The 27,636-nt window shown below is 53.5% G+C and overlaps 1 protein-coding gene across 1 annotated transcript in view; it reads left to right on the forward strand.

Moving 5' to 3' along the window:
- Positions 1 to 27,636, forward strand: part of Cacng2 (calcium voltage-gated channel auxiliary subunit gamma 2) — a 105,905-nt gene that overhangs the window by 74,488 nt on the left and 3,781 nt on the right. Inside the window, exon 2 of the mRNA XM_027929643.2 lies at positions 15,063 to 15,146. Within this exon, the coding sequence (XP_027785444.1) occupies positions 15,063 to 15,146 (84 nt within the window). The remainder of the gene's footprint in view (positions 1 to 15,062; positions 15,147 to 27,636) is intronic.

The raw sequence follows: 27,636 nt of genomic DNA on the forward strand, positions 1-27,636 counted from the left end.
AAAACAGTTATTTTGCAGTTTGCAGCAGCCTTGACCTTTAAGGACTGGACTCAAGGCCGAGTAGACTTAGAGACAGTTCCCCTGTCCAAGGTTGGCCTCTGGGAACCCTCACCCGACCCAGGGTCATGGTCTTGAACCTTAAGTAGGTCAGGACCATTTGCATCATGCTGCAGTCACAAGCCGCAGCCCCAACGCTAGTGAATGCAGATTTCCAAGCACAGAATGGGCCAGGACCCTCCGCCTCCACTGCCAGGACTGCCAAAAAGCAGTGTCCTTGAGCCAGAATCTGCAGAGGACAGGCCTCCAGGCCAGGAGGCTCCATCCCAGCCCCCACACCTCTCAACAGAGCTGAAGATCCTCACACTCAAGACCCTTAAGTAGCTCCTAATTGAAGGGCTTGCCAAGCCCTCTGTGCATTGTGGATCTAATTAAGTTCCGACATCATATCAAATTGAATCCTTTTATTAAACGTTTATCTTCAGATTCCAGAGTGTCACAACACCATTGTTTTAAATGACAGAAATGCAAACAGCATTTGCCTTTTCAACAGCCGGCAAAGTGCAGACCAGGGCAGTGACAGGGTGCCTCTTCCCAGAGCCACGCTTCCCCAGCAAGGGTGGCAGAGACCTGGGCCCCAAGAGCTTGCCTCCAACTCTTCCAAACATGCAATTACCCATACAGCCAGCTCAGCCCCCTGGCTTTGCAATTTCTCACAGTGACTTTTCTCATCTCTTGGGAACTCCTTTTATCTTGGGGGCTTTGGTAGGGAGGTGGGAGATGATCCTGCTCTCTCATCTGCTCCCATCTGGGCATTGGATCCACAGATCCTTGGGTCCACCCCTCTGTCCTCCCCTCTGGGATGGTGAAGCCTTCAGAAAGGATCCTGACATTCTCACCTCATCTGCCTCCCTAGCCAGTGACTGGCACAGAGACAGCTGCCAAAGTGCATTGAATCAAATAATTAATTAATAATTAAAGACCAAGTCTTGTTCTCCTCTTTGTAGTCCCTAGCACGTGTCCCAAAGATGACCAAGTCCTGAGGGACCAATTCCTGCCAACTAGACTCATAAGAGACCCACATTTCTGTGTGTACAAATAGCTGCTAAGGCAGAACACTCTCTCCTGGGGAGGGGACAATACTTAGGGCATCAGATGTTCTGCAAGTGAAGAGTCCTTCTCCCTTCCATATGACCAAACTGGGTCTTGCCAAACACCTAGAAATGCTAAGGCTTACATTCTGTTTGTTCTTTTTTTTTTAATTCAACAAAGTCCCCATTCTTGCCATAGCACAAGGATCATGAGAGCCTATCTTGAGAGCTTTACACGTACAGTAACTTCTTCACCCTTCACAAGAAATCACAAAATATCTAATGGCATCCCACTTTACAGTAAGGAAACTGAGGCTCCAAGGGGGTACACAACCTGCCAAGACCATGTGCCCAGACAATCGGATAGTATTGGTCCTGGGTCTCTATTAAAAATAGTAGCCAACGTGCTGGGGTTGCGGTTCAGTGATAGAGCGCTCACCAGGCACTTGCGAGACCCTGGGTTTGATCCTCAGCACCACATAAAAATAAATAAATAAAATAAAGGTATCGTGTCCAACTACAACTAAAAAATAAATATTAAAAAAATAGTAGCTAACATGCATCGACCCATATGGGCCTCCAATTCTTCCCCTACAGCATGGGCTCATGAATAGAATCTACCTGAGGGATTGATGTGATAATTAAATCAGGTGATAAGTGAAGTATTGGCACAGAGAGGGTTTTTAATAAACATTAGAGTCTTACAAACCCGCTGAGAGAGAGAGAACAAAAACTCTGTAGTTCAATTCCTGTCCTCGATGCAATTCTATTAGGGAAATGACACATGAAACTTGAAATAACAAGACAAGACAGCAATACAAGAACTGTCATGAGGTCGCCGGTGGTTAATTGCCAGATGAGTGATCTTGGAGGTAAAATCAGAGATGAGAGGAGGAGGAGGCAGCCCTGGACTGTGGGGACCTGGGAAGGCCTCTTAGAATCCCAGCTTCTATGGGATAGAAGAACCTTGCAGGCCCAGCCCCTGTGGAAATGCCTTCTTCAGCGTCTGTGAGAAGCAGCCAACGCTCTGCTGGAACCGCTCCCGGGTGGGTGGCTCCCTGTGGTGGGAGCCGTTCACTGCACTCACCCAAGTCCTGGCCGGGCATCTCCTCCCTACCCACCGCCAGGCTAGGGTGACATTACAACTGGAAGGTGTTCACTGCACCCCTTGAAGTGGGCACCCAAGGGCCCCTCGCCTGGTCCCAGCCCTGCCTGTGTATTCCCACCCACAGCCCCCATCTCTGCTCCTCCAGAATGAAATGGGCATTGTCTTAGATGGAGAAGAGGGCACACTTCACCAGCTGGGAGAGAAGGTGCTGGAAGAGGCAGAGCAGAGCAGACGGAAAGCTCTAGGCCTGGCTGGGCTGCCTGGCTCTGTGAGGCAGGCCACAGGAATCCTGAGGGCCTGGGAGCAGGAGTCTCTGGCTCAGCAAGGAGGGTGGCTAAATGGGCATCCCCAGGACCCTGCGCCTCCTGCGTGAGACAGTTCTGCCTGCGTGGTTCAGGCAGAGGTGGTGTTTGAGGGCCCTGTCCAGCTCTCTGCAGCCAAACCACCTGGGACCAAGCAATGAACACGACCCAGCAGGGGTGGGCATCTGTGGCCGGGAATCTGGGCGGATCGGGCCAAGCAGTAAAAGCCACTGGTGTCTCCTCACTTCATAGAGGAGCCTGGACTAATGGCTCCTGGTCTTGTCCCTCCAACCCGTTCCCCAGTCAGGCACCAGGATGTCATCCTAAAGCACAGATGAGGTCACATTAGCCTCCCACTTACCACCCCTCAGTGGTTGGTCCAAAGTTACACTTTGAATGACTCCTCAGGCCCAGAACAAACCACCACTGCTAGCTCTCCCTACTAACACAGACACATGCGTGTGCACACACATGCACACTCATGCAATGCACCAAGCCAATCTTCTGGTTCCAGACCTTCAAACAGGCCAAGACACTGGCCCCAGCCCTGTCCTCCCCTGGGCTGGCCCTTGCTCTCCTCCCCAGGGCCTTCCTGCCCCCACCTTCATCTGCCAATTTCGCCTTCCTTTCCTGGCCATCTGACATGGTGCTTCCTCCAGGAAGCCCTCCTGGCAACCCACCACCCCCCAGGCTGGGCCATGTCCCCTCCCCACTCCCAGCAGCCTCTACCCTGCTGGATAGCAGAGGAGTACCCTGGAAGCCCCCGCCCAGCAGGCCTGGCATCAGGACCCAGCTCTGCACTGGCCCTAGCAGGGGGTTCTTAGGGGGTCCTTCGCCTAGCTGAAGCTCCACTGCATGTCTCTAGAGTGGAGGGCACTAGAACCTTCCCAGCAGGCTTCTGGGGACTCAAGGGCTGTGCTGAGCCCTGGCTCGTGGCAGCGGCTCCGGGGCTACACTGCCGTGGCCTTGTGGTTTTCACCTCAGGTCGTGTGCACTTATTATTTGTCCAGGGCCCTCATCTGACCCCAGTTCTCAGGGACAGGGACTCCTTCTGCAGCCCCTCTCTATTTTGGAACCTAGCTCAACGACACCCACCGAGTAGGCCTCAGAGAAAATCCAGGACTAGTTGAAAGACTGAACTGAAAGACGAACAACTAGTCCAAGAATAAGGGTCACAAGCCAACAGGAAGAGGACTCTAGCTCCAGCTATCTTATGAGGGGCAGTCACTACACGCCGGGATGATGAATTTAGAACACATGACAGCATTTCTCCATTATCCACCCACCCCCGGGACTCGGTACACAGAGTCCTTTGGACAATTCTGTTCGTAGGATCCAAGTATCGACAGCTGCTGTAACTGCCTGGTGTGGTCTCTGGAGTGTGACCCTGGTCTCTCCCCTGCCCATCAGTGCGCTCCTCTGTGGGGACTGTATGTGATCTATCTGTCCCAAGCATGGGACCCTGCAAAGGGCAAGGACATGTGCCACTCACAGGGTATCTGCTAGTGGCAGGCAGGGCACTCGGCCCTCACAGTGCTGGGGTTTATGCAGTTCTACCAGCCCTCCCAGGTAGGTCGCACTCTCCCCCCGTCTGACAGCTGAGGAGACCGAGGCCCAGAGAGTGTCCCTAGTAGGCCTGCATGAAGCCAGGCAGCGGTCTCCACACCCGTGACGCTGACCTCAGATTGTCACTGCTCTCTAACACTAGGAGTTGAGCTGAATCAACTGTGTTCCCTCGTGGCCCAAGACCACCCCCAGGCTTTAGGCTTGCTTCATGGGTTCCAGCTGGGGTTGGCCTGTACCCTGCGCAGAGGCCACCAACCTCGTCAGTAGAGCTTTGGCTTCCACTGCAGTGTGGACCGATCTGAGTTTTTCCTGGTTACCGTGAAACTGCACAGGGTGTATGTTCACTTCTGCCCCTCGGGGGCCTGCTCTAGTGTTAGTTCTACCCCCCCCCCCCGGGGGGGAGTGAGCTGTGAGGTTGTGACAAGAAAGACCTGAAGTTCAGAACCCAGAGCGAAGTCCTCAGTCTTGGTGAGGTCAGGCACACGTCAACCCACCAACCAGGGAGAGCAAAGCTGACTGAGGCCAGACACTGCAGCCCCCTGCCCAGCCCCATGGTGTGGCCCTGACCACCTTCTCTGGGACCACACCACAATGGCTGACACCCACAGATCTTGGTCCATTGACCTTTTCTGGGAGCTAGATGTTCTTCCTTCGGCTGAGGTCAAACCCACCATCTTGAGCCCCTTCCTGGCTCCCTGGTTCCCTGGGTCGAGGCCGCCCCCCCACTTAGCCTGTCTCTTTCTCAGACACACCCCTCCTGCCTCTTCCCGCCTTCATAGCGACAGCTGGCACTGAACACAAGTAAACTTTATCCAGAACAAGAGGTCATGAGGAATACTGGGACCCCTTTTATTCATTTCATTGTCAAATAGTCAGTAGACATTAGTGAGCACCTACTACACGCCAAGCATTGAGGGGTCAACTGATCATCTTCTTAAGAATGTTTTTTAAAATGTCTTAATATTCAATACACACAAAAAGGCTGTTTTAACCATCAACAAAATGAAAAGGCAATCTAAAGACTGGGGAAAATATTTGCAAAGTATCTATTTCATAATATCCAAGGCTGTAAAGAAAATCCAGGGTTAATATCCAACATTAATATCAAACTCATATAACTCAATAGCGAGAAAACACACAACCTGATTTAAAAGCGGGCAAAGGACTTAAATATACATTTCTCTAAATATGACATAAAAATTTCCAATAGATACATTAAATAGCGCTCAGCATCACTAGCCATCAAGGAAATGCAAATCAAAACCACTCTGCAACACCACCTCACACCTTTAGGGTGGCTGTTCCCATTAGCTGTTTCACTGCTGTGACTAAAAGACCCAACCAGGACAATGGAGAGGAGGAAATGGTTATCTGAGGGCTCACAGTCTCAGAGGTCTTAGTCCATAGAAGGCTGGCTCCATTCTTCGGGCGCCAAGGTGAGGCTGAACCTCATGGTGGGAGAGTGTGGCAGAGGGAAGCAGCCCACAGGGCAATCAGGAAGCAGACAGAGGCTCCACCCTCCAGATACAAAATATATACCCATAGCCACGCCTCCAGTGAACCACCTTCCCAGCCATACCCCACCAGCCTCCAGTTACCGCCCACCTACTCCCACCAGGGATTAACTCACTGATTAGGTTAAGGTTATAGCCCAATCATTTCTCCTCCAAACCTTCTTCCTTTGTCTCATACGTGAGCTTTTGGGGGACACCACATCTAAACCATAACAGTGGCCATTACAAGAAATCATAAGAGACAAGACACAATGATTGTGCGTGGACGCAGAGGAAAGGGAATCCTGGTGCGCTGGTGCGCTGTAGCTGGGAAGTAGACTGGCACAGCAATCCCTGAAAACATCACAAAGGCCCCTAAAGAAATTAAACACAGGACTACTACAAAGCCAGCAATGCCTTTGGATATCCCCCAGAGGAAAGGAAATTAGCACCTCATAGAGGTATCTGCCCCCTCGTTCATTACAGCAACAGCAATATGCAGAAACAACCTGGGTGTGCGTCCATGCGTGGACCATAAAGAAACTGAGGGATGCGCGCACGCACACACACACACACACACACACACACACACACACACACTGGAATAGTATCCAGCCTTTACAAAGGAAGAAATCCTGCCTTCCATAATGCAGTGAATCTGGAGGACATCATGTTAAGTGAAATAAGCCAGACACAAGGGGGAAAATATATATAAATATAAATATAAATATATCACATGCTTTCACTAAATGTATAATTTAAATTTTAAAAAATGTTAAATATATAGAGAGAATAGAATAGAGATTATTAGAGTGGGAGGGGATGGGGAGGTGTAGACAGAAGGATACCAAGTAGCAAATATGTAGTAGGAACTAGTGGAAAGATCTAATTGGCAACAGGAGGGCTGTCCTTGGGAACAGTGTGTTGCATTCTGGATTTTTGTTAAATAAGTAGGGCATGGCTGCTCTTGCCACAAAGCCTGAGAAACGGGTCATGGTGAGATGATGGGTATGCTCATTTGTTCTGCTATAGTAGCTGTTTTCCTGCAAATAGGCATGCATCCTACAACAACACATTGTAGACCTTAAATATACACAACAAAAATTTATTTTAAAAATATATAAGATGAAAGACTATTTTACAATAGAAATGGGGAGAAACGGTGGGCCCTCCACATCTGTAGAAGTCACATCTGCAGTTGGCTGAAGGGAGTAGAGCACCCTCAGATTCTGGTACCCTCAGAAGACCCTGGAACATCAGTTCCCCATGAGTAATGAGGAACAACCTATATTTCTAAATGATCTATAATCTGGTTGAGGGCCAGGGGTACAGCTCAGTTGGTAGAGTGCTTGCCTCGCATGCATAAGGCCCTGGGTTCAATCCCCAGCACCACACACACACACACACACACACGTTTCCTCAGTCAATATAATCTGGTTGCATCTGTTCTTAATTTCATAAAAATGAAGTCATGCTGTGTGTATTTTTCTGCAGTTTGATTTGTTGGTTCAATGTTATGTTTTGGGAATTCATCTGTGTTGAACAGGTGTACCTGTTCATATACCAAAAGTAGCTATCACTTTTCTGGCGATAGAAATGTGGCTGATTCCCAGTACGATGCTGTTACAAGCTTTCTCATGTACATCTTCTTATGCATGTGGGTAAAGGTTTCTCTAAGATACATTTCCAAGAGAAATTGCTGAGTGGTTGCATATACATATATCTTGATGTTGTCAAATTACTTTTTTGTTGTTGTTTTGTTACTGGGGATTGTACTCAGGGGCACTCAACCACGGAGCCACGTTCCCAGCCCTACTGTGTATTTTATTTAGAGATAGAGACTCTTAGCACTTCACTGTTGCTGAGGCTGGCTTTGAACTTGCAATCCTCCTGCCTCAGTCTCCTGAGACACTGAGATTACAGGCGTGCCCCACCATGCCCAGCTTCAAATAACTTTTAATAAGAGAAGTACAGAAGATTCTGGTGCCCAAGGGATTCTAATATTTGAGTTCATCTAATATTTGATGTTTGGAAGCATGGAAACATGTAGCACACTCTGCCCTCACGTGTGTGTGTACATACACACTGACTAGTGTACTTGTTCAATAAACTTTTGTCAGGTAGCCATTATCATTGATTAAAAGGCATAGCATCAATGTAATAATGATTTTTCAGGACAAGAGACATACACCGCTGTAAATGAATAAATCAATAATAAGACAAATGCCAATTTCAGAAACATTGAAGTGTGCATCTAAGATTAGAACTGGGGAAAGTGTGGTATCTTCAGGACACTCTCTAGAAGAAATTCTATCTTTGAGGAGTTTGCAGACTTGCAGTTGTTTGTTCTCAATCAACAATACCAGGAGGAAATGGCATCACAGGCAATGCAAAGTGCAGGACAGCCTTGCTGACCCAACCCAAAGCAGGGTCCATGGAGGAGCCTGGAACTTATGAGAAATGCAGAGCCCTTGGGCCTTCTCCAGACACATTGACCCAGAGTCCAGCTTAGCATGATTCCCAAGCACTTCTGTGCCCAGGAAAATCTGAGAAGGCCTGCACAGGAGCACGGGGAAGAAAGAGTCTTTCCAGCTGAGGCAATCCAGAAAGCCTTCCTGCAAGAAGTGTCCATTAAGCTGGGTGCAGTGGTGCATGCCTGTAATCCGAGCAGCTCAGGAGGCTGAGGCAGGAGGATCTCGAGTTCAAAGCCAGTCTCAGCAACTCAGCAGACCCTGTCTCCAAATAAAATATTTAAAAGGGCTGGGGATACGGCTTAGTGGTAAATCACTCCTGGGTTTAAATCTCTGGTACAAAAAAAAAAAAGTGTCTATTGAAAAAAGAAATAGAACTACATTTATTGAGTACCTGTTCTGGGTTAGGAACCCATTGGGCCATTGGGACCTTCACTTCTGTTATCTGATTGAGTCTTCAGAATTAACCCCTTGTCAACCCTGTGCAAGGATTAATACCATTTTCTTACCCAAAGGACACCAAGGCAAAGAGAGGCCTGTAACTTGCTCAGAGCCACACAGCCAATAGCGAATAGCCAGACTCAGATGTCATATATTTTTTAGTTTGGAGCCCATCTCTTCCCTGGCAGCAAATGAAAAGAACTAACATCACTATGGGGACAAAGATCAGGAGCAGATACATCTGAACATTGCATGAGCAGGTGCTCCTGGTGGTCAGCCCCAGCACCAAGGACTTCTGAGAGGTCAGAGGGTGGAGCACAGAGGAAAGGGCAGATTCAGGGAAGGCAGGTGGAACAGAATGCCACCCGCTCCAACCCTACCTGGCGATTGTGCGGTACCTGGAACCCAGTAGGCATTCAGAACTAGCCGCAGAAGGAAGGAAGGGAGAAGCAAACTTACACACTGCCATGGAGCTGTCCTTCCAAACACCCAGACCAGCTGGTGGCAGGCGGTGCTGGGGCTGGGGTTCCTGCCAGGACAGAGGCAGGCGTGGCCCATCCTCCGCAGGTCTCTGGAATCCCCGCAGTCAGGGAGGGCCCTGCCAGGAAAGCAGAAAGCCAGGAGCAGAGGAGGTTTAAAACACAGAGAAAGCAGCTCCCACCAAACCCTTCATTTGCTTCACTTAAAAAATTACTTAGACAACGTCCTCCCTGCGGCTCCGCGCTCCGCGTGCCCCCCCTGGCTCCAAAGCTGCGCTTTCAGCTTCTCTGAATGTGTGGAAAATAAACAGAGGCTGTGCAGCCCCTAATGACCAGGTTTACGAGGAGCTTATTGTATCTAAAGAAACAAGGCCGCTGTTGGTGTTGTGAGATATTAATGTGCCTTTGACAAAGCTGATGAACCGCCTTTTAAGCTACTTAATACCTGCAGGCCCAAGTTCCCAGGCTGAACCAGGAAATTCCTGGAGGCTGAACTCCAACAGCCACGGGCGCAGTCATTGGCCTTTTCAATTCCTGGTGGCTGGCCTGCAGTCCCCAGGCTTTGGGGCTGGGGCTGGTGACACAACTGCCCTGCTGGGATGGGCGGGTCAATGGACAGTCAAAGTGGTCAGCGGACAGTTGGACAGTCGAGGTGATCACATTTGTTGGAGAATAATCCTTCCTAGTTCCTGGTGGGCGTGCCTCCACCCCACATTTCTCCAAGCTCAAAGCCCTTGACTGTGGGGGGGAGTGGACAGAGAGACCCTGCTTGGTTCGGCCTGGCCGCTGTGGGATCTGGCCCCTGCCCCTCTCCAGCTGCCCCCTCCTTCAATTCCACCCTGCAAGTCCTGTAAATGGGACAGATCCTTTTGAAGATCTCCAAAACCACAACTCGTTGTGACTTTGCACTGCTGATCCGTCACATAGGCTTGCCCTCCCTGCAGTGGTGTGCTGGTAAAGCTCAACAACCGGCTCTCCGGGGCAGCAGGTGGGTGGGGGCCAGACTCGGTTTGTAGCCTTTGCTCATCCCTGTGGCATATTTCAAGTTAGCAATGTCAGCCAGGAAGAACCCTCTGCCTTCCGCTCCCGTTCAGGCCCTGTGGCCCCGCAGTCTGCTCCGGGGAAACTTCTCTAACCCCAGACTGTTCTCTCCTGTGGCCAGTGTTTCCTTGGCCGCCCGGTTGATCTCTCTCCTTAGAAAGCGCTTCTCACCCCTCCACCATTTTCTCATCATAGCCCAACAGATGTGGGTGTGAGCGTGGGCAATGCACACAGTGCACACGCGCAAGCTGCTGGCTCCTGCTCCAAGTCCTGCCGGGCTCTGCCGCCTCCTCTGCAGGAGGACCCCGTAACATCCACGAACTCACAGACCCGGATGTGCGCTGTGCTCCAGCGCCCTGTCTCCCTGTCCCCGCAGCCTGCCTCCCCGGCAGCGGCTCTGTCTCCACCTGAGAGAGGTGAGCTCCTGGAGGACAGGCAGGGTGGTATTTTTCCTCTGTGTCCTCAGCAGGTTGCACAGCGTGGCATACAGTTGGTGCCACATAAACGTTAGCTGGACTGTGCTCCCATAAGGCCTTGCACATCCCTCTATATGGCATGTGAGACCTTGAACTCGTCATCACCTCGGTCAACCTAAGGGACTGCTGGGACCCATCTCATCATGACCAAGTCTCACCTCACCCCCGTCACACACCACTACTTGCTTGTCCCTGGGGGCTGTGTTCATCCCCTAGGCTGACCCAGTCTCCCGACCCCGTGCCCTGGAGCCCTCTGGAATTTGTTTTCCAAGGTCAGCAGAATTCCCCGCACTCCCAACCTCCTCTCCTCCTGCTGGAATGGAGGCCTGGCTCTGCCCCGGGACACTTCCAGCCCCGCCACCTCTCCTAGGAGGGCCTCCTCCCTAGCCCTGCCCTCTCTGAAACTCACCCCCCAGGTCTGCCCCAGCCCCCTGGGTGCCTTCATTCACAGATCCCTGGCTCCCTCCAGGGCGCCCCCTCATCCTCTGGCTCGCTGCCTCTGCCTCCTCCTGTAGTCATCCTTGGAGATGCCACAGCAGCCAGGCAAGGAACAAGTTAGAAATCCTGCACTCCAGGACCCAATGGCTGTTCCTCCCATAGGGAAGCTGGGGAAGCATCTGGTGCCGCTCCCCTGTCAAATCGTGGCCAGACAGGGCCATCATTTAGTTTGTGCGGCCTCATCATCAAACGATCACACCAATAATTTCTAAAAACCAACCAATGATTTGGGGCTTATTAGAATAATTTGATGAATCATTTGCACTTCAACTTTTTAACTGGGTAGGAGAGTCCTAATTCATTCTTGATGTACGGGGAGCGTAAGAGCGAATGTTTCAGTCTCGTCTTTATATTGATTTGTACAACCTTTCTGGTTGCCAGATACTTTCAATACCACCCCTGCCTCCACCTGAGCCCCCACGTTCATGGTCTTGCCTTGACCTTGGCATTGCCAACAGCCACAGCCCCCCACAGTCTCTTTCACCTCCCGCTCTCTGAACATTACATCCCACTTCTGGCCTTCTCCCCGAGCCTGACAATTCCTCAGCCCCCACCCACCCAAGATTCCCAGTGCATGGACACCCCTCCCTGGCTGTTCAGCACCCACTTGCCCCTCGGGTCCTGTCTCCCGCTGCCCAGCTCAGAGGCTGCCGTCCATCTCCTTACTGCTCCCTGCCCCTCCCATCTGGCCTCACCTCCCAGCCGCCTCTTGGCCACACTGCAGCTGCACCCCGAAAGGGCTGGAGGAAACCACAGAATCTCAGAAGGACCTCAGGCCACCAACACACACACCTCATGTCATGCACACACATGAGCGTGTGCCCGGCCCTCTCCCTCACCCTCCACTTCCTTTCCTCCCCTCCTCGCTCTCAGCTAAAGGCCCTGCTTCCCACTGTGTGAGGGAAAGGAAAGCAACGAGAAGAGCTGTGTCAGTGAGGGCCACCGTCATGGGTGCCCCAGGGCTGCCCGCCCTCCCTCCCCACACCAGCCTCCACCCTTGCTCTCTGCAGGTCATCCCTCCTTCCCTCTCCACTGGAACCACCCCGTGAGCGTCACAATGCCTTCCCCTGACACAGAGCAGCCAGCACCAGCCAGCGAGCCATGGACACCCCTGAACACAGTACAGGAGGCTGGAGGGAGGTTAGGAAAGGGAGACCGCAAAGGAGGTGGTGCAGCCCAGAAAGGAACACCAAAGGTCCTGTGGTAGGAGGGAGTATAGCTGGAGAAGGAAGAAATGTAAAGAGGGGGACAAGGTGGTTGGGAAGTGAGGCCAAAGATAGAGAGGGCAGCTGGCTGAAGGTGCTAGAGATGTTGAGATTTCCCCTAAAACCTGGGACGCTGCAGCATTTGAAGCTGGAGCTCGCATGATCAGACAGGGACAGCTTCGAGGGATGCTGAGGCCCTAAAACAGGAAAGCTGTGGTGATGGATGGGAGCGGCAGTTGGGGGAGATGGCGGGGTGATGAGCTCACTGGTACCTCTGAGGACCAGGCTCCAGGGAGACCCGTGAGTTGGGGCTCAGAAAAGTCAGGAAAGTCACCAGACTGAGAATGGCAGCCCCCACCCAGGTACGGGCCTCTGAGGTAAGACCTGAGCTGCTCATGACTTCCACAGCCTCTCCACGCACATCTCCTGGGCCCCTCTGTGCCAGGAGCCACCTACCCAGGCACGAGTAGGGCACACTGGGTCCCGGGAGCAGCTAGGATGGGTGGGGAGCAGGTGTGGGTGGTGCCACCCACCAGGATGGAGGTGGGGCCCTGGAGAGAGATGGAGGCGCCACCCTCCAGCCCTCGGTTCCAGAGCTCTGTCCCCAATTTGCTGGGCGCCTCGGGGCACATCAGTGCCGCTGTTCGCCTGCTGCGCCCGATTCCTTATAAAGACGCCTGGCACCGAGCTGGTGCTGACGGAAGATTTGTCAGACTGAATTGAAAGAAAATGAAAGTGCTTTGCAAAGTGCTTTTCAACTACGCTGATTTGTAATTTCAACAATCAGGGGAATTTTTTATCTTCTTAACAGCTGGTAGGAGGACTCTTCTCCTGGGGGGCGGGGGACCAGATGCGGACATGGAGGGAATAGGTGCTGGGGGTGGCCAGGCCTCCTGTCCATGCCCAGATGCCAAGGGCAGAGGGCTGCAGCAGGGGGTGAGCAGTTGTGCCAGAGGATGGACTGCCCCAAATACTTACACAAGAGATCTGCCCCTGGGGTCCATTTTGACCCCACAAAGCTTCAGTACAGTGACTGGAAGTCCCAGCATGCTCTGGGGAACTGTTTTTCTTGAAGTCAGAAAAGAAGGTGAATTTGGTATGGGGACAGCCCATGTGTGAATGGGGTCCAGGGGGTCTTCTCTGTAACAGGTAGCACATACTAAGAACCAGAAAGACCTCAAATGCTGCTCTTCCTGTCTGAAGCATGACACGCCTGAACACCGCGTTTTAAAGTACAGGCTAAGTGTCCCCTACCCAAGACACTCAGCCCCTGAGGTGTTTTGGATTTCAGACTTCTTCAGATTTGGGGATATTGGCATATACATAATGAGATCCCTCTGGGTGTCATCTGCACCACGAACACGTAACCTAGAGGTAACTGTGTACATAAGATGCTTTCTGTGGCCAGTGCTTTGGCCTTGACCTCTCACAGGAGGTCAGGTGTGGAGTGCCACTCAGGGTGTCATGTGGGTACTCCAAAAGTTTTGGATTTGGGAGTCTTTGGGATTTGGATTAGGAAGGTCCGAGCTGTATGGATTCGATGTACAGGGCTAGATACCACCGTCTGAAAATTCTTGGATGCGTGGCACATGATGAAACCTGCACCCACCTAGTCAGATATGGAATCTCAGGAATCTAAAAGAGTGAACCACTGACGGCTTCTGAGGACTGTTCTCATTAGGTAACACTGGCTCCTGTCATAGGAGACCCTCCTCAGTGGCTGAACAGTTAAACTTTGTTGCTCTCTCACACCTGTGTCCCCAGGACTGGATAAATGCCCCAGGCATGGTTCCGAGCCCCGTGTGTACCTTCAGACAAGAAAACAGTCAGGTCCAGGAAGCTGGGCTTGACCAGACAGTTGGACCACTGAGCCTGCATCTGGCCCTGGCCATCCACCCCAGCTCGGGTCTGTTCTTTTCTCATTCAGAGGACATTAACAGGCATTAGTGGCCCCCGCTGATGCTGAGAGACCACACGCATGCAGCAGACCAAAGCTCCTGCTGTCCGGAAGCTGACACTCTGGTGATTATAAATTGGATTCTATTCATTGCTTCAATGGTTTGCTGATTCACTCAGTGAACCCTGATGAGAGCCCACTGGGGCCTTGCCTTGGAGTTTGGCCCTGGGCAGGTTCTCAACTGCTCAGCAATCACCGTGGAAATATTTAGAGTCAAAAGACCTTTGTTTGGACCCTGATTGCAGCTTCTTCTGGACACAAGTACTTATTCAGATGAGGGAGCGTCCCTGAGCCTCAACCTTTACATCTGGAAAATGGAGTGGCAACATTCCTCTTTAGAATGAGCCAAATGAGCTATAGTTTAAGAAGGTGAGGGGAGCCCAGCCCCCAGCGGGGCCTCAACCCCTGGATGCCTCAGAGCTGCTGGGGCCCAGGGTGAATTTCACATAATTACAGATGGGAATGTGCTCGAAGCTCCGGGGAAGGGCCAAGGGAACGTCTCCACATCACTCTGGGCTCTGCCTTCTTTGGAGAGCTGTCTACGTGCGGCCTTCTCACATACAAAATGCAGGCTGACTCCCCGCTGAGCCGGGACATCAAGTCAGGCCACTAAGCAACCAGCAGCATCCCCAGCACAGTCCCCAGCCCAGAATCAAGCCCCCCGCCACTGCCAAGCTCCAGCTAATCCCCAGAAGCTGCATCGCAGGGACCAGGGATGGAAGGCAGGGTTTTGAAGTTTAGCTTTAGATCCTCTCCGCAGAGCTACGGGTGGGTGTGTTTTGATCCACCAGGCCAATGTCCAAAACGACAAAGCAGCGATACCTTCCTTGGAAGGAGGGGGAGGCTTGGGTGAGCTTCAGAAGAGCAAGAAGTCGGAAGGGGCAGGGGCTGAGCCCGCACACTCTGTTCTCATGCGCTCCTTCCCCTTGCTTTGCAGGGAACTTCAAAGGCCTGTGCAAGCAGATCGATCACTTCCCAGAGGATGCAGATTACGAAGCTGACACAGCAGAATATTTCCTCCGTGAGTCACACAATTTTTCAATCTCCCTCCAGGTGGTGGTCCTGTGCTTTGAGCCGTCAGAGAGCCAAAGGTCTATCTAGAGGCCCTGGTTACAGCAGAAAGCAAAAAAAAAGATCTGCACCTGGCTCCTTTCCAGCTTTTAGGAGGGCAAAGTTTTGTGCATGCTGTTCCCTGTGCCCACAACACCCTTCCCTCCCCTTCTTTGTCTGGCAAACTCCTACTCAATAATCTCCAGGTCTCAAGGGAAACACCACCTTCACTAGGAAGTTCCCCTGGGCCTCTCCCCAGGGGTTCCCAGAGCAAGCACTTTATCAAGCTGTAGGTTCCTTTATGTGAGTAACAATCCCCCAGGTCCCCAGGAGGAGGGACCCTCCCTTCTTGTCCACCTTTATAGTCTCAACCCAGTGCAATGCGCACATTAAGAATTCAGTAAATATTTCTTGCATAATTGAATGCGGAAATCAGACCGTGCCAGATTGGAACTTCTACAAAAAGAAAAAAAAAAGCAAAAGAGAGACATTTTTTTTCTTCCCCCGCAAGTCAAATCAAAGTTAAATCCTGATGTAACAGCTGTGATCTTAAATCCACCTGAGACATATTATCAAGAGAAAGCATTTTGAGGCCCCAAGGGGCCTCCAAAGCTTCAAGCATCAGCTAAAACTAACAAGGCTGCCAACTTCCCGAGAAAGGGATTTCCCGGAGAGGAGCTGAGGGTCCTTGAGACCTGGGACGGCAGAGCCAGAGGCTCTCACACCAGCTCTGAGGTTTGGTGTCCTCCCCGGGAGTGACCTGCCTCTGCCTCCCAGGCCTGGCCTCCTCCCCTCCCCCACAGCAGAGTGGTGACCTTCCCCCTCGGATCCCTTTTATGAAAAATGCAGGAAACATTTGATAATGTGATCGGCCCTGTCTCTTTCAATAATGACTCCTTGCATCAAGCCCAGCTCACAGGTGAGCCTGGAATCGGGTTTCATTGGAACACTGTCAGCCAGGAAGCTGGGGACAGGGAGGAAGGGAACACCCGGAGATTTATGGATTTTATTTTTTTAAAGGGGAAAAAGAAAACCTCATACCACACTCGCCACTTCCTTTTCTGAATTCCCTCAAGACAGTATTCTTAAATGGAAGTCCCAAAAGGGCCACTTGGTCATTGTTACCTGTTACACCTCTGGAGCTCTTGCCAAGCCTGATCTTAGCAGAGGAGCCCAGGGGGTGTAGTAAATGTGGATTGAGCACCTGCTGTATGCCAGACCCAGTGCTCAGTAATGAGGAGACGGAGATGGACAAAAAAAGACAGTCCCTGGCCCAGGAAGAGCAGAACCAACAGGGAGGATCCTCAGAAACAGCTCGACTAGGAGACACAGCCTGGCACAGACGTAGAGGTGACCCAGGGCCCGAGCCACAGTGCTGGACCCAGCCTCACCTGGTGGAGCACAGTACCCTGTGACACTCTATTCACCAGGAAGTACCTTGAGGTAGGAAATTTGTCTCATTCATTACAGCACCTAGAACCAACCCTGGAATCTAGTAGGTGCTCAATAAATGCTTTTTATTAAAAGAAAAATAAAGATTCAGGAGTCTTTCCATAGCAATTCCGGCCAGCTCTATGCCTCAGTTTCCTTAAAGAGAGAAGAGCTTCGAGTTTGGTTTATCTGGGTATATAGACTGCACTCTCATTAGCCACGTGGGATCCCCAAGGTCCCATTGGACTTAGCTCAACAATACTTCTTGAGCATTTATAACAGGGGTCAGCGTACTTTTTCTGTAAAGGACCACACAGCAAACATGTCTGACTTTCCAAGTCACACAGTCACCTCCCCATCACTCAATCACTCAGCTCTGGCAAAAGCAGCCATAGGCAACACAGAAGCAAATAAGCATGGCGTGTTCCAGCTGAACTTTATTTACAACGATGGGCAGCAGCCTGTGTTTGACAGTTTGCTGACACCTGATCTATAATATGCTGGTGTTGGACTAGATGACAAAAATGATTTTTTTTTGGGGGGGGGGGCGGGGCGGGTACCAGCGATTGAACCCAGGGGCGCTTAACCACTGAGCTGCATCCCCAGCCCTTTTTAATTTTTATTCTGAGACAGGATCTTGCCAAGTTGCTTAGGGTCTCGCTAAGTTGCTGAGGCTGACTTTGAACTTTCGATCCTCCTGATCCTCCTGCCTCAGCCTCCCAAGTCGCTGGGATTACAGGCATGCACCACCGCGCCCGGCAACAATAATTTTTTAAAGCCGAAAGTTCCTATCATTCTCCAAAACTCTAACCTGATTGGCAAGAGAAGAGGGAAGAATGGCATCATTTTTCCTGGAGAACCCCGATCCCGCTGTTTATGCAGACCCTATCCGACCCCCCACTTTGATTTGGAAGCCCGTCTGTGGGCTTCCCCTGCACATGACTCCATTCCACATTTGGCTGCAGTATTGCTGGCTCCAGTTCATCACCCCCTAAGACTCTGAGCACAGAGCCCAGCAAGGAACTGGGGCCCAATAAAGCACTTTGTTGCTGAGCAAGGAAGTAAATGTTTGAGTGAATAAGTAAGTCAAGGTCAAATGCCATGCGTACAATGCAGGTAACAAGGGCTTCCAGAGGAAGAAGCAGATGGCCCAGAGGTAGGCGGGGTTTCTCCCGAGGTGGGTGGGGTTTGGCACAAGGAGGTGGGTGGGGCTGCTCCTAGAGGTGGGCGGAGCCTGAGTCAGCCCTGTGTTCAGGTGTGTCAAACCCAGGGGCACAGTACACCTGCCCTGCCTGAGGCCGCGAAAGGGACAGAAGCAGCCACTGCCCCTGAGCCATAACCTTCTGGAAACAGATCCTTGGATCTAATTATGTTTCACACAGGAATTAGAGGGAGCCTGCCCCCCAACTCTCTCGGAAGAGGTCTTTCTAAAAGGGCTCTCTAAGAAGATGTCACCAGAGCTGAGAGTTAGACCCCAAAAGATTCACTCATTTATTCACCCACTCACAAGGTATTCAGCAAGCAGTTACTATGAGCTGACACCATTGTCAGTACTGGGGATCCCAGGGTAAGCCAAAAAAGCAAGCTGGTGCCTCCCGGAATGTTGCAGTCCCAAGGCAGAGACACAGTAGGCGAAGTGCAGGCACAGCTCCCCCGAGGTGGCTCACCTAGACAAGGCGGCCAAGACTGCTTCCCTGAATAAAGAAAGAGGGCAAGGTAAAAGGACTTTGGGGAAGGAGTGCTGGAGGAAGGCAGGGGCAGAGGCCTTAGAGAGGAGCCATGCACCCCATTTGCGGCCAGAGAGGAGCCAGGCTGATCGGAGCACAGCCCAGGCACTCGAGGGCCTGGGGACAAAATCAGACCCCCTTCTAGGTGTTGATGGGGATGGATGTAGCAAGCGCAGCCTGGCCGCCCTGGAGGAGGGGGTGATAAGAGCAAGTGAACCCTCAGGGAGGCTGGAGTGCTGTTCAGTGGTCCGAGCAAGAGGCAAAGGTGGCGTGGACCAGACGCTGGCCATGGCAATGGTGAGCCCAGGCAAAGCTGGCGGGAGCGGGGATGGCCACCAGTCAGGGTAGGTGGTAGGCAAGGAACTGCTGGCAGAGGGCAGTGCATTGGGTTCCAGAGGACAGTAGAGGACTGGGAGGAGGACAGGGGCCAGGAAGGCAGGGACCCAGTACAGTGGAAAGGATTTCAACCGAGAGACCCTGTCTGCCCACAGCTCCACCTTTGACCTTCCGTGAGTAGCCTGCCTCTGACTCAGAGGGGCTGCAGGCTGGCGGGTGGGCTCAGAAAGGCCGCTAGAGCTCCTGCTGCTACCAAGGTCAGGGATGACCTTCAGTGTGACCTGCGAAAATTCCAACCCCTGTGCCCTGGGGGCTATCACCCTCTGAAATGGCCCAAGGCCTGAGGTGTGCAGGCATGGGACATTAGGCCTTGCCAAATGTTCTGTGGCTCCTAGGACCCCTTGGCTCCTTGGGGCCCAGCGTCCTGGTGCTGGAGAGGGAGAGGGAAGTCTAAGTAGAGTGAGCCCAGCCCTGAGCTGCTGCCCCTGCCCCTCTCTGAACCTAGTCTCCCTGACTGGAAAAAGTGGGACATCACCCACCAAATAGCATCATCATGAGAAAGAAGGTCAAGGGCCTGGCACAGGATCTGCATACCCGCTCCTCCCGCCCCTGCCCACTGTGTCTGACCTCAAGTTTGAAAGTCCACTAGAAGCAGAATATATGTAGTTTTAAAAACAAAATTGTGATTTTCCCAGGAATTCCCAGGCCTGTGTTCTTTCATTCACCCGCCACATGCTCACTGAGTCCGCACCATGCATCAGGCGCTGTTCTAGATGCCCAGGATTGAGGAGCCACAAAGTAGATCAAGTACACACTCAAATGCAAGGAGACAGAAAATAAATAAATCAGCAAACATAAAACCTCTCAGGTGGTGCTAAATGCTCTGGTGAGATGGAGCAGGGGCAGAGAGGGCCGGTGGATGCTGACGTTTGTACGTAGGACAGCCAGAGAGAAATCTCGAAAGACATGACATTCATTCCCCCCAAGATGTTGAATTCTGTGGCTGTGCACAAAGGTGTGGGTTTCAGGATAGGGAGGAGCCATCAGGCCACCTTCTGTCTCCCCAAAGAGCCGGGCTCAGTCCGTGCACAGCTTCCGAGGGGAGTTGGGCCCATTTCCCATGTTCCCCAATGTCTCCGGAGCTTCTCCTCCCAGAGAAGCGGAGGTGTGACATGCCTGTGGCCCCCATTGCTGGCCTCTGGGGTGGTCCCAAGCTCTGTTAAAAGAAAAAAAAATGGACAAAACAAATGGACCAGGCCAAGTCAGGCCAGGAGTGCAGACCCAGGGCCCTTCAACTTCTGATGAAGTCTGGCGTCTGTGAAGGGCACAGCCTCTTCCTGCCCTAGCACTTTCCTCATGGAGTGGCCTCCTGCATGTCAGGCCCTCTTCTGGCTGAGGACAATAACAAAGCCTGTCCTCCAGACATGTCAGTCTACAACGAATGAAATGACCAAGTTCATCATATAGTATGTTAGACCATGAGGAGTGATCGTCGAGAATCAGGCAGGAGAGGTGTGCAGAATTCTGCGTGGAAGTGGGGTCGAGAAGGTTTGAGCAAAGATCTGAAGGAGGTAGAGGAGTGAGCCAGGTAGATGAGGGGGGCCGAATGTTCCAGGCAGAAGGAACGAGGGTGCAGATGCGGGCCTGAAATGCTTGAGGGACAGGACCAAGGGAGGTCCTAAGACAAGAGTGAAGTGAGCGAGCCTTTCCCAAGTGTTAGCAGGAAGAAGAGCAAGTGCTGTAACAAAGAAGTAGAGGTTCCTCCGAGGAGGGACCCATCTCACTTGAGCAGGGCGCTGGTTGCTGCATTCAGAAGACACCGCAATAGGATGAAGGTAGAAGCAGACAGGAGCCTGCTGTGGCCATAACCCAGACGAGACCCTGAAAGGGTGGACCCAGGTGGCAGCAGTGACGGATGGCAGGGGACAGATGCTGGAAGCCCTGTGGGGGGCCTGTGATCAGGACTTCCAGAAGCCTGGTGTGTGGGCCAAGGGCAAGGGCAGAGTCAAGGATGACTCCCAGGAAGTGCCCTTGGGTGCCTCAGGTGGAGACTGGAGCTATGTTCTGGCCACCTCAAGGGAGAGGGGCGTGGAGACGGTCCAGGGAGGTGTCAGGCCCTCAGGGCAGGCTGCATCTGGGGCTCACAGGGGAGGTCCCAGCCAGAGATCTGGACTTACAAGTTGTCAGCACACACAGGTGCCATTTAAAGCCAGAGATGCCACAGACCCACCAAGGGAGTGTCACCGCGAGAACAGAGGAGGCCACACACTGAGCCCCAGGATGCCAAGACTTAGAGGCCAGGAAGAGGAGGAGGCCAAGCAGGCATACCCATGCGTGCGGTGTCCTGATGACCTTGCCCTCCTTGTTTCCCCAGTGGGACTGGGGAGGTGGGGCAGATGGCAGGAAAGAGAACCAGGCGGGCACCCAGGGTGGCAAAGAAAGGGGGGCTCACTTGCTCTCGAGCCTCAGGCACTGCACGGTGCATCCTGGAGGACCTGGAAGGAAGGTCCCCAGCTTGTATCCCATGGACGAGGGAAGGAGTGAGCTCCCCTCCGCGTCCCCCAATGCAGGAGTCCCACGTAGGGTCCTAGGGCAGGGAGGACAGCCACAGCATCCCTTGGTCACCACCCTGAGGCCCCGAGACTGGAGCCCAACAAAGGTGTGGCTGGTGGGGTCTCCATCTACTGCTGCCCACCTAGAAAGGGACGGTGACCACACCTTGTCCCCTCCCAGGGCTGTGCCTGTCACGGCCCTTCCCTCATTCACCAAGGCTTAAGGAGCAGAGACAGTGGGGACCAGGAGCGCCTTCACGCCAGCATGCGTGTCTCTGAGGAGTCTGTGCTGCTCTGCTTTCTGTCCCTGCCTGTCCATGTGTCTGTCCGCCCCAGGTGTGTTTTCACGTGTCTGCGCGTGTGTACGTAGGTTGCCGTATGTCGCGTGTGGTTTTTGCCCAGGAGATGGGAGTTGGTATTTCTTAACTGTCCTAATGTGATTTGGAGTCAGAGGGGAAGGTTCAGAGGAATTCCGTTCCTTTCCACAGCCATATATTAAGCATCTGCTGTATGCTAGACCCCCAAATCCACTGCCTTGTGGCCATTTGTGTTGATCAACTTTCCATCTCTGTGACAAAGTGCCTGAGAAAATCACCTCAAAGGAGGAAAGATGTATTTTGGCTCATGATGTAAAAGCTTCAGGCCGTGGTCGCTGGCCCCATCACTGTGGGCTTGGGGTGGGACAGGGCATCGTGGCAGGGACCATGTGGGAGAGTAAAACTCTCACCTCAGGGCGGCTGGGCAGCCAGGGAGAGTGGGGATAAATACACCCCTCCAAGCACAGGCCCAGTGACTGCCTCTTCCCTACAGGCTCCCCCTCCCAATGCCGCTACCAACTAGTGCCCAGACTTCAGCACATGAGCCCTGGGGACACTCCAGGTCCAAACCATGCGCAGTGCAGAGGGCAGGGTGGGCTTGGCCTCCACCCCACCGCCTTCAGAGCCTGGAGCTAGAGGATTGGTAGGGGCCGTACTCCCTCCCAAGGGACCTCACACAGAGCCACCACACAGGCCTGCTCTGCAGGTCACACACTTGGGTCACATTTTCTCCAGAAAAAGAAGTGAGCAGATGGCGGGAGGGAGGGAGGACACAGCCTATCCCCCAGCCCACCCCAGGCCCCCAGGAGGGAGACCCTGATCACCCTGGAGCCGCCCCTTCTCAGGGACTCACAGACCAACTGGCAACAAGGACAGGTGACCAACGCAACAGGTGTTCCCTGGGGAAGCCACAGAGACACCTGTGAGAGAGAGAGGTCGTGGCCGGCTGCCACCTGTCTGGGGGCTCCTGGGGTGAACCCACAAAACCTAGCCACCCATCAGAGACTGGAGGACATGATGTGGGGCTTGGCACCCCTGCAGGGACTCGGATCCAGCCCCGCCACCTCCTAGTTAAGGCCCCTGGCCTCCGTGTGCTCCCAGGGAGGCAGCCATCAGGTTATCCTCCCAGGTCACAGGTAGAGGGAGCCAGCTCTCAGCAGGCGTCACCATTGTCCTCACCTGGTGCTGCGTGTGTAACAGCAAGGAGCCCGCGGGGCGAGGAGCAGGCGGGAAAGGACAGGGGCACCAGGATGGGGGCAGCCAGGTCCTCCCGGCAAAAGTGGCAGACACCCGACGGGGCGAGGGGCAGAGGGCAGGGCATTGCAGGTGGGGGACAGTAGTGTGAGGTGTGGCAGGCTGGGGACAGCCAGGGGCCTGGTCTCCCTGAGGTAGGAAGTCCCCACAGGGTGACGAGCAGAGGACAGATGGGGTCTTACATCCAGGCTAGCAGTGTCACTCTGGCGTCTGCTGGACACCTGACCACAGGGCCTGGGCAGCAGGGAGACCAGTCCAGAGACTGACTTGAGAAGGGGCCAGATTTGGGATGCTCTGACGGTGCAGCAGCAGGATTCACTCACAGCCTAGAGGGGTGCAAGAGAAAGAGAACCCTGGGGTGTCCGGAAGTTGGCTGGGAGGATGGAGGACCGTGCTGACCCTCTCTGAGTCCACGAATGTAGGGCAAGGCTGGATAGGCGGGGAGGTGACCGCTCTGTAGCCCTGTTTTATCTTGGTTTCTGTTATGGATTCTTCTCCCCACTGGACCGTGAACAGCTCGAGGACAGTCTACAAATAGAGTGTCCTCCCCCAACCCCATCCAGGGCAGAGCCGTCCCCAGCTCAGGCCAGGGAGTTGGCTGGGAGAACACACTAGGTGCTGCCCTCCCTGGGCCACCCAGAGGGTTCTCCTCCCTCTCAGAACGAGGGCAGCAGCGAATACCACGTCCCAGTGAGGAGGCATCCTCTGCGCTGGTGCAGCCACAGAACAGAGCAGAACATTCCCCAGAAGGCGCCGCTTCCTGCCCTCCCGGCCTCAGGTGCTGGCCCTGCCCGTCTGTTTACTGCTGGCCGGTCGCTGCCACTCCGCTGGGTTCAGGGATGAGTGGAAACGTGTCCTTGAAGACACACCAACCTCGGCCCAAAGCCAGCGGAAACAGCGACACCAAGCTCTGCTGTCCTGATAAGGGACACCTCCTGGGCTCCTCAGGGGCCAGGCCCGTCCTAGCGGCTCAGCAGTTAACTGTCCCTCCCCACAGGAGGCCGGGAGCTGGCCGCGCTCATGACTTCCAAACAGCAGAGGGGAAACTGAGGCACAGGGACTAGGCAGCACCACTGGGAAGGGCGCTCGGGTGGCTCCCTCCTGAGCCTGTCACCGCAGACAGCAGGGAACGGCGAGCATTGGGCACCCTGCACAGCTGGGGCTCCCAAAGCCAGGCACTTTCCATATGCAACAGCAGAGCCACAAAGGCTGGCGGGCCCTTGACCTGCGCCCAGCCCCATGCCTGAGACACCATCTGACTTCACCCTCACCACTGCCCTCTGAGGTTCAGATGGCCTGTGTCCCCCTTATGCAGATGGGAAAGGTGAGGCACAGAGGCCACGCAGTCAGTGGGGGACCAGGACCCCACCCCAGCAGTCCATCTCCGAGCCCAGGATCCTGGCAATCACCTCTGTCTTCCTTTTGGTTTTTGTGGTGCTGGGGATGGAACCCAGGGCCTCGCGCACACGAAGTCAGCCCTCTCCCAGGAGCCCTGTCGCGTCCCTGAGGACCGCCTCCCTCTCTCTCCCTCCCTCTCCTCTCCTTTCTTTTCCTTCCCTCTCCCTCCCTCTCTCTCTCTCTCTCTCTCTCTCTCTCTCTCTCTCTCACACACACACACACACACACACACACACAGTGTGGCTACACCATTCAGCAGAGCAGGACTGAAGGGAGGGTGCGAAGCCCAACAGTCTAGAAAGGTCCTCCCGCCCAGCCCATCTGCGATTCTGTCCCATTGGAATGGATCAAATCCCAAATGGGACAACAGACATAAAGAACAGAACACGGTGCCCAGGACTCAGGACCTCCCTCCCGTGCTGTTGAGGCCGCGGAGCTCAGGGTGGGGTGAGACACAGGTCGTTCTGGAGCACTAGTCTGAGGACACAGGACCACCCAATGAACAGGGCCCTAGAAATCCCCTCGGCCAGCTCCCCTGGAGTGAAGACCAGAGGCCAGAGAGGGGGAAGCACAACTCCTGTCGCACGGAGAGCCATCCCAACCCAGGTCTGCTGACCTCCCCATGCCCACCCCACTGGCCACACCCACCTCCTCTGCCAGACAGAGAGCAAGAACAGGGTGGCCTCGTCCCTGTGGTGTAGCCGTCTACCAACTGTGCCCACCCTGAAGAGCAGTGTCACAGCCTGGTGGCCACAGGGGCTGGACCTCCTGGGACACAGATCCCATGATTTGCCAATGGAACTGGACAAGAACAGGATCAGCAAGGAATGTGTGGCCCTGGCCACCCCTTTCAAAGGGCAAGAGGTCACTTCCTTCCTTCCTGGGCACTCTGCCTACTCCTCATTTTGGTTCCCAACAGAGAGAATCATAAATCCCAGTTTACCAACATTCTACACTCTCAAAACTTCCTCGTTCTTATTTAAATACTACAACCCCATAAGGAAAACCCGGGTTAAGATTTTCACCCCCATTTTGCAGAAAAGGAAGAGGAGGCCAAGGGACACTACATGACTTGTCCACAGTCTTCCTGAGCCAGTCACCAAATATGGGGGCTTCCTAAGCCTCAGGCCTAACCCGCTCCTCCCTGGGCAAGCCTTCAGGGCTCACTGTGTGCCCCTGAGTCCCAATGTCCAGCCTCAGCCCAGACCACAGCTCTGTGCCCACCCCCGACACTCAGTGCCTCTCCACACTCCGTGGGTGCATCCCCAGAGCATCTCCAACTCCCATGTGCCAAGCTGCCCCCCACCTGCCCCCACTCCTGGCCTGAAGCTCTTCTAGTCTCAAAAACTGCTTTACCCTCCAGCTTGCAAGTCCAAGATCTAGAAGTCATCCCTGCGGCCACCTCTTCTCTCTCCATTCTCCATCCACAGACCTTAAGCCGCCTCCTAACACCTCCCAGACCCGCCCGGCTCTGCCCATAGCCTTGCGCCCCCTGGACCCAGCACAGTCATCTCTCAGCTCCAACATCTCTGCCTCGGGGAAGCCCTCCCTGATCCCACAGGAGCTCAGAGGATTGCTAAAGACAGCAGAGCACTGTGATCAGACACGGACCTGAGTTCACAAACCCTGGATAAAAGGCTCTCTGTGCCTCAGTTTTAATCTCTGTATAATGGATGCGATTGAAGGACTTATTTCACAGGGCTGTAACGAGAACGAGCGAATTGATGTACGTACAGTGCTTAAAAGTCCCTGGAATACACTAATTCTCTGTACCAAATACACAGGGGAGTGTCACACGGAGCTCCTTGGGAATTTGTGGGGGAGTGATATTTGGAGGAGCCTGAGAAATAATCAAAATTGTTGCCTGTCACTGTCCACCTCCAGCGTTGTTCATGGTCCCAGTATTTCCCGGTTTGATCCTTACAAAGGCATCTCTCGCACTTTTATGCATGTACAAACCTTGTCATGAGCATATCCTGAAAACAGATTCTGTGGGGCATGGTGGCACATGCCTGAAATACCAGCAGCTCGGGAGGCTGAGGCAGGAGGATTGCGAGTTCAAAGCCTGCCTCCCTCAGCAACTTAGCAAGGTTCTGAGCAACTTAGCAGACCGTAAATTTAAAAAAAAAAAAATTTAATGGCTGGGGTGCAGCTCCGTGGTTATATACCTCTGGGTTCAGTCCCTGATACCCACCAGACCTGGGATCTGCATTTCCCCAGCCCCACAGGGACGCAGATGCTGCTGGTCCACAGCCTGCGCTTGCGGGGCGCGGCTCTCCAGCGCTCCCGGGAGCTGGATACTATTATTCCCACTATTGCCATTTTACAGGATGGGAAACTGAGGCTCAGACAGGTAAAGACCCTTGTCCGAGGGTCACCCAGTGAGTGAAAATCCAGGGTTTAAATTCAGGTGTGACACTCCCCAAGCAGAAAGACCTGGCTCGAGAGGCTCCTCCACACAGAGGTCCCCAGGCACTAGCTCCAGCCCCTGCCCAGCCTGGGTCTGAGCCCTGGGCACAGTGCTGTTTACTGGCTGCTCCGGCCTCCTCTTTCCTGGTGAAGAGGCCTCTCTGAGAGAGGCTGGCCTGGCTGGATCTTCCGTGTTCCCTGCTGGCCGCCACTATTTAGAGCTAGCTTCCTGCCTCCCAACGCAGGTCCGTGTCCTCTACATTGTCCTCTGCTGGCTGCAACACAACCTTCTACCTCTGCCTCCCTCCATCTTTACCCACACATCTGTGCCCTCACTGCACACGTGCACACACGCACACACACGCACACACCCATGCATACACACAGGCAGCACCCCGGCTCCCTCCTCTGCTGGCAGGAGGGCCCAATTGGGACCTCTGGATCCCACAGCAGAAGCAGCTGAGCTGGAAAGGTCGGCCTGGGCTGCTGCGAGGTCCTCTGCACTCCCAGTGCCGTCCAGCCTGCCAGACACAGGCCCACCACGGGCAGGAAGAGCCTGCTTTCCTGCAGGGCTCTGGCCTCCCTCTGCCCTGCTCATCTGAGCAGGCACTGCTGCCCCTCAGAAGTCATGCCATGTCCTCCTCTTTGTCCTCCTCTTTCTTCTCCCCAGCCAGAAGTCATATCTACATGCAGAGAGAAGAACCATTGGAAATCACCTAATCATTCACACCACATCTCACATATGAGAAAAACAGAGAGGGTGAGGTACCTGCCTTAGCCACACAGCAAGTGAGCAGCACAACTAAAATCAAAACATGGCTCTCCAGACCCTTCGGCACCTTTTCCATGTTCCTTAGAAGTCATATAGGGAGAGCCCAGAGGTCATCTAGATTGGAATCCAGTCTCACTGGCTGGGTAGTCTCGGACAAGTTACTTCACCTCTCTGAACCTCAGTTTTGTCATCTCACGTTGGGACAAAAAACACATTCTGAGGGTTGTTATAAGATGAAAATACAGAATATGTGTTTGATGACTGC

This window comes from Marmota flaviventris, chromosome 3 (genome assembly GCF_047511675.1).
Source record: "Marmota flaviventris isolate mMarFla1 chromosome 3, mMarFla1.hap1, whole genome shotgun sequence".
Taxonomy (NCBI): Eukaryota; Metazoa; Chordata; class Mammalia; order Rodentia; family Sciuridae; genus Marmota; species Marmota flaviventris.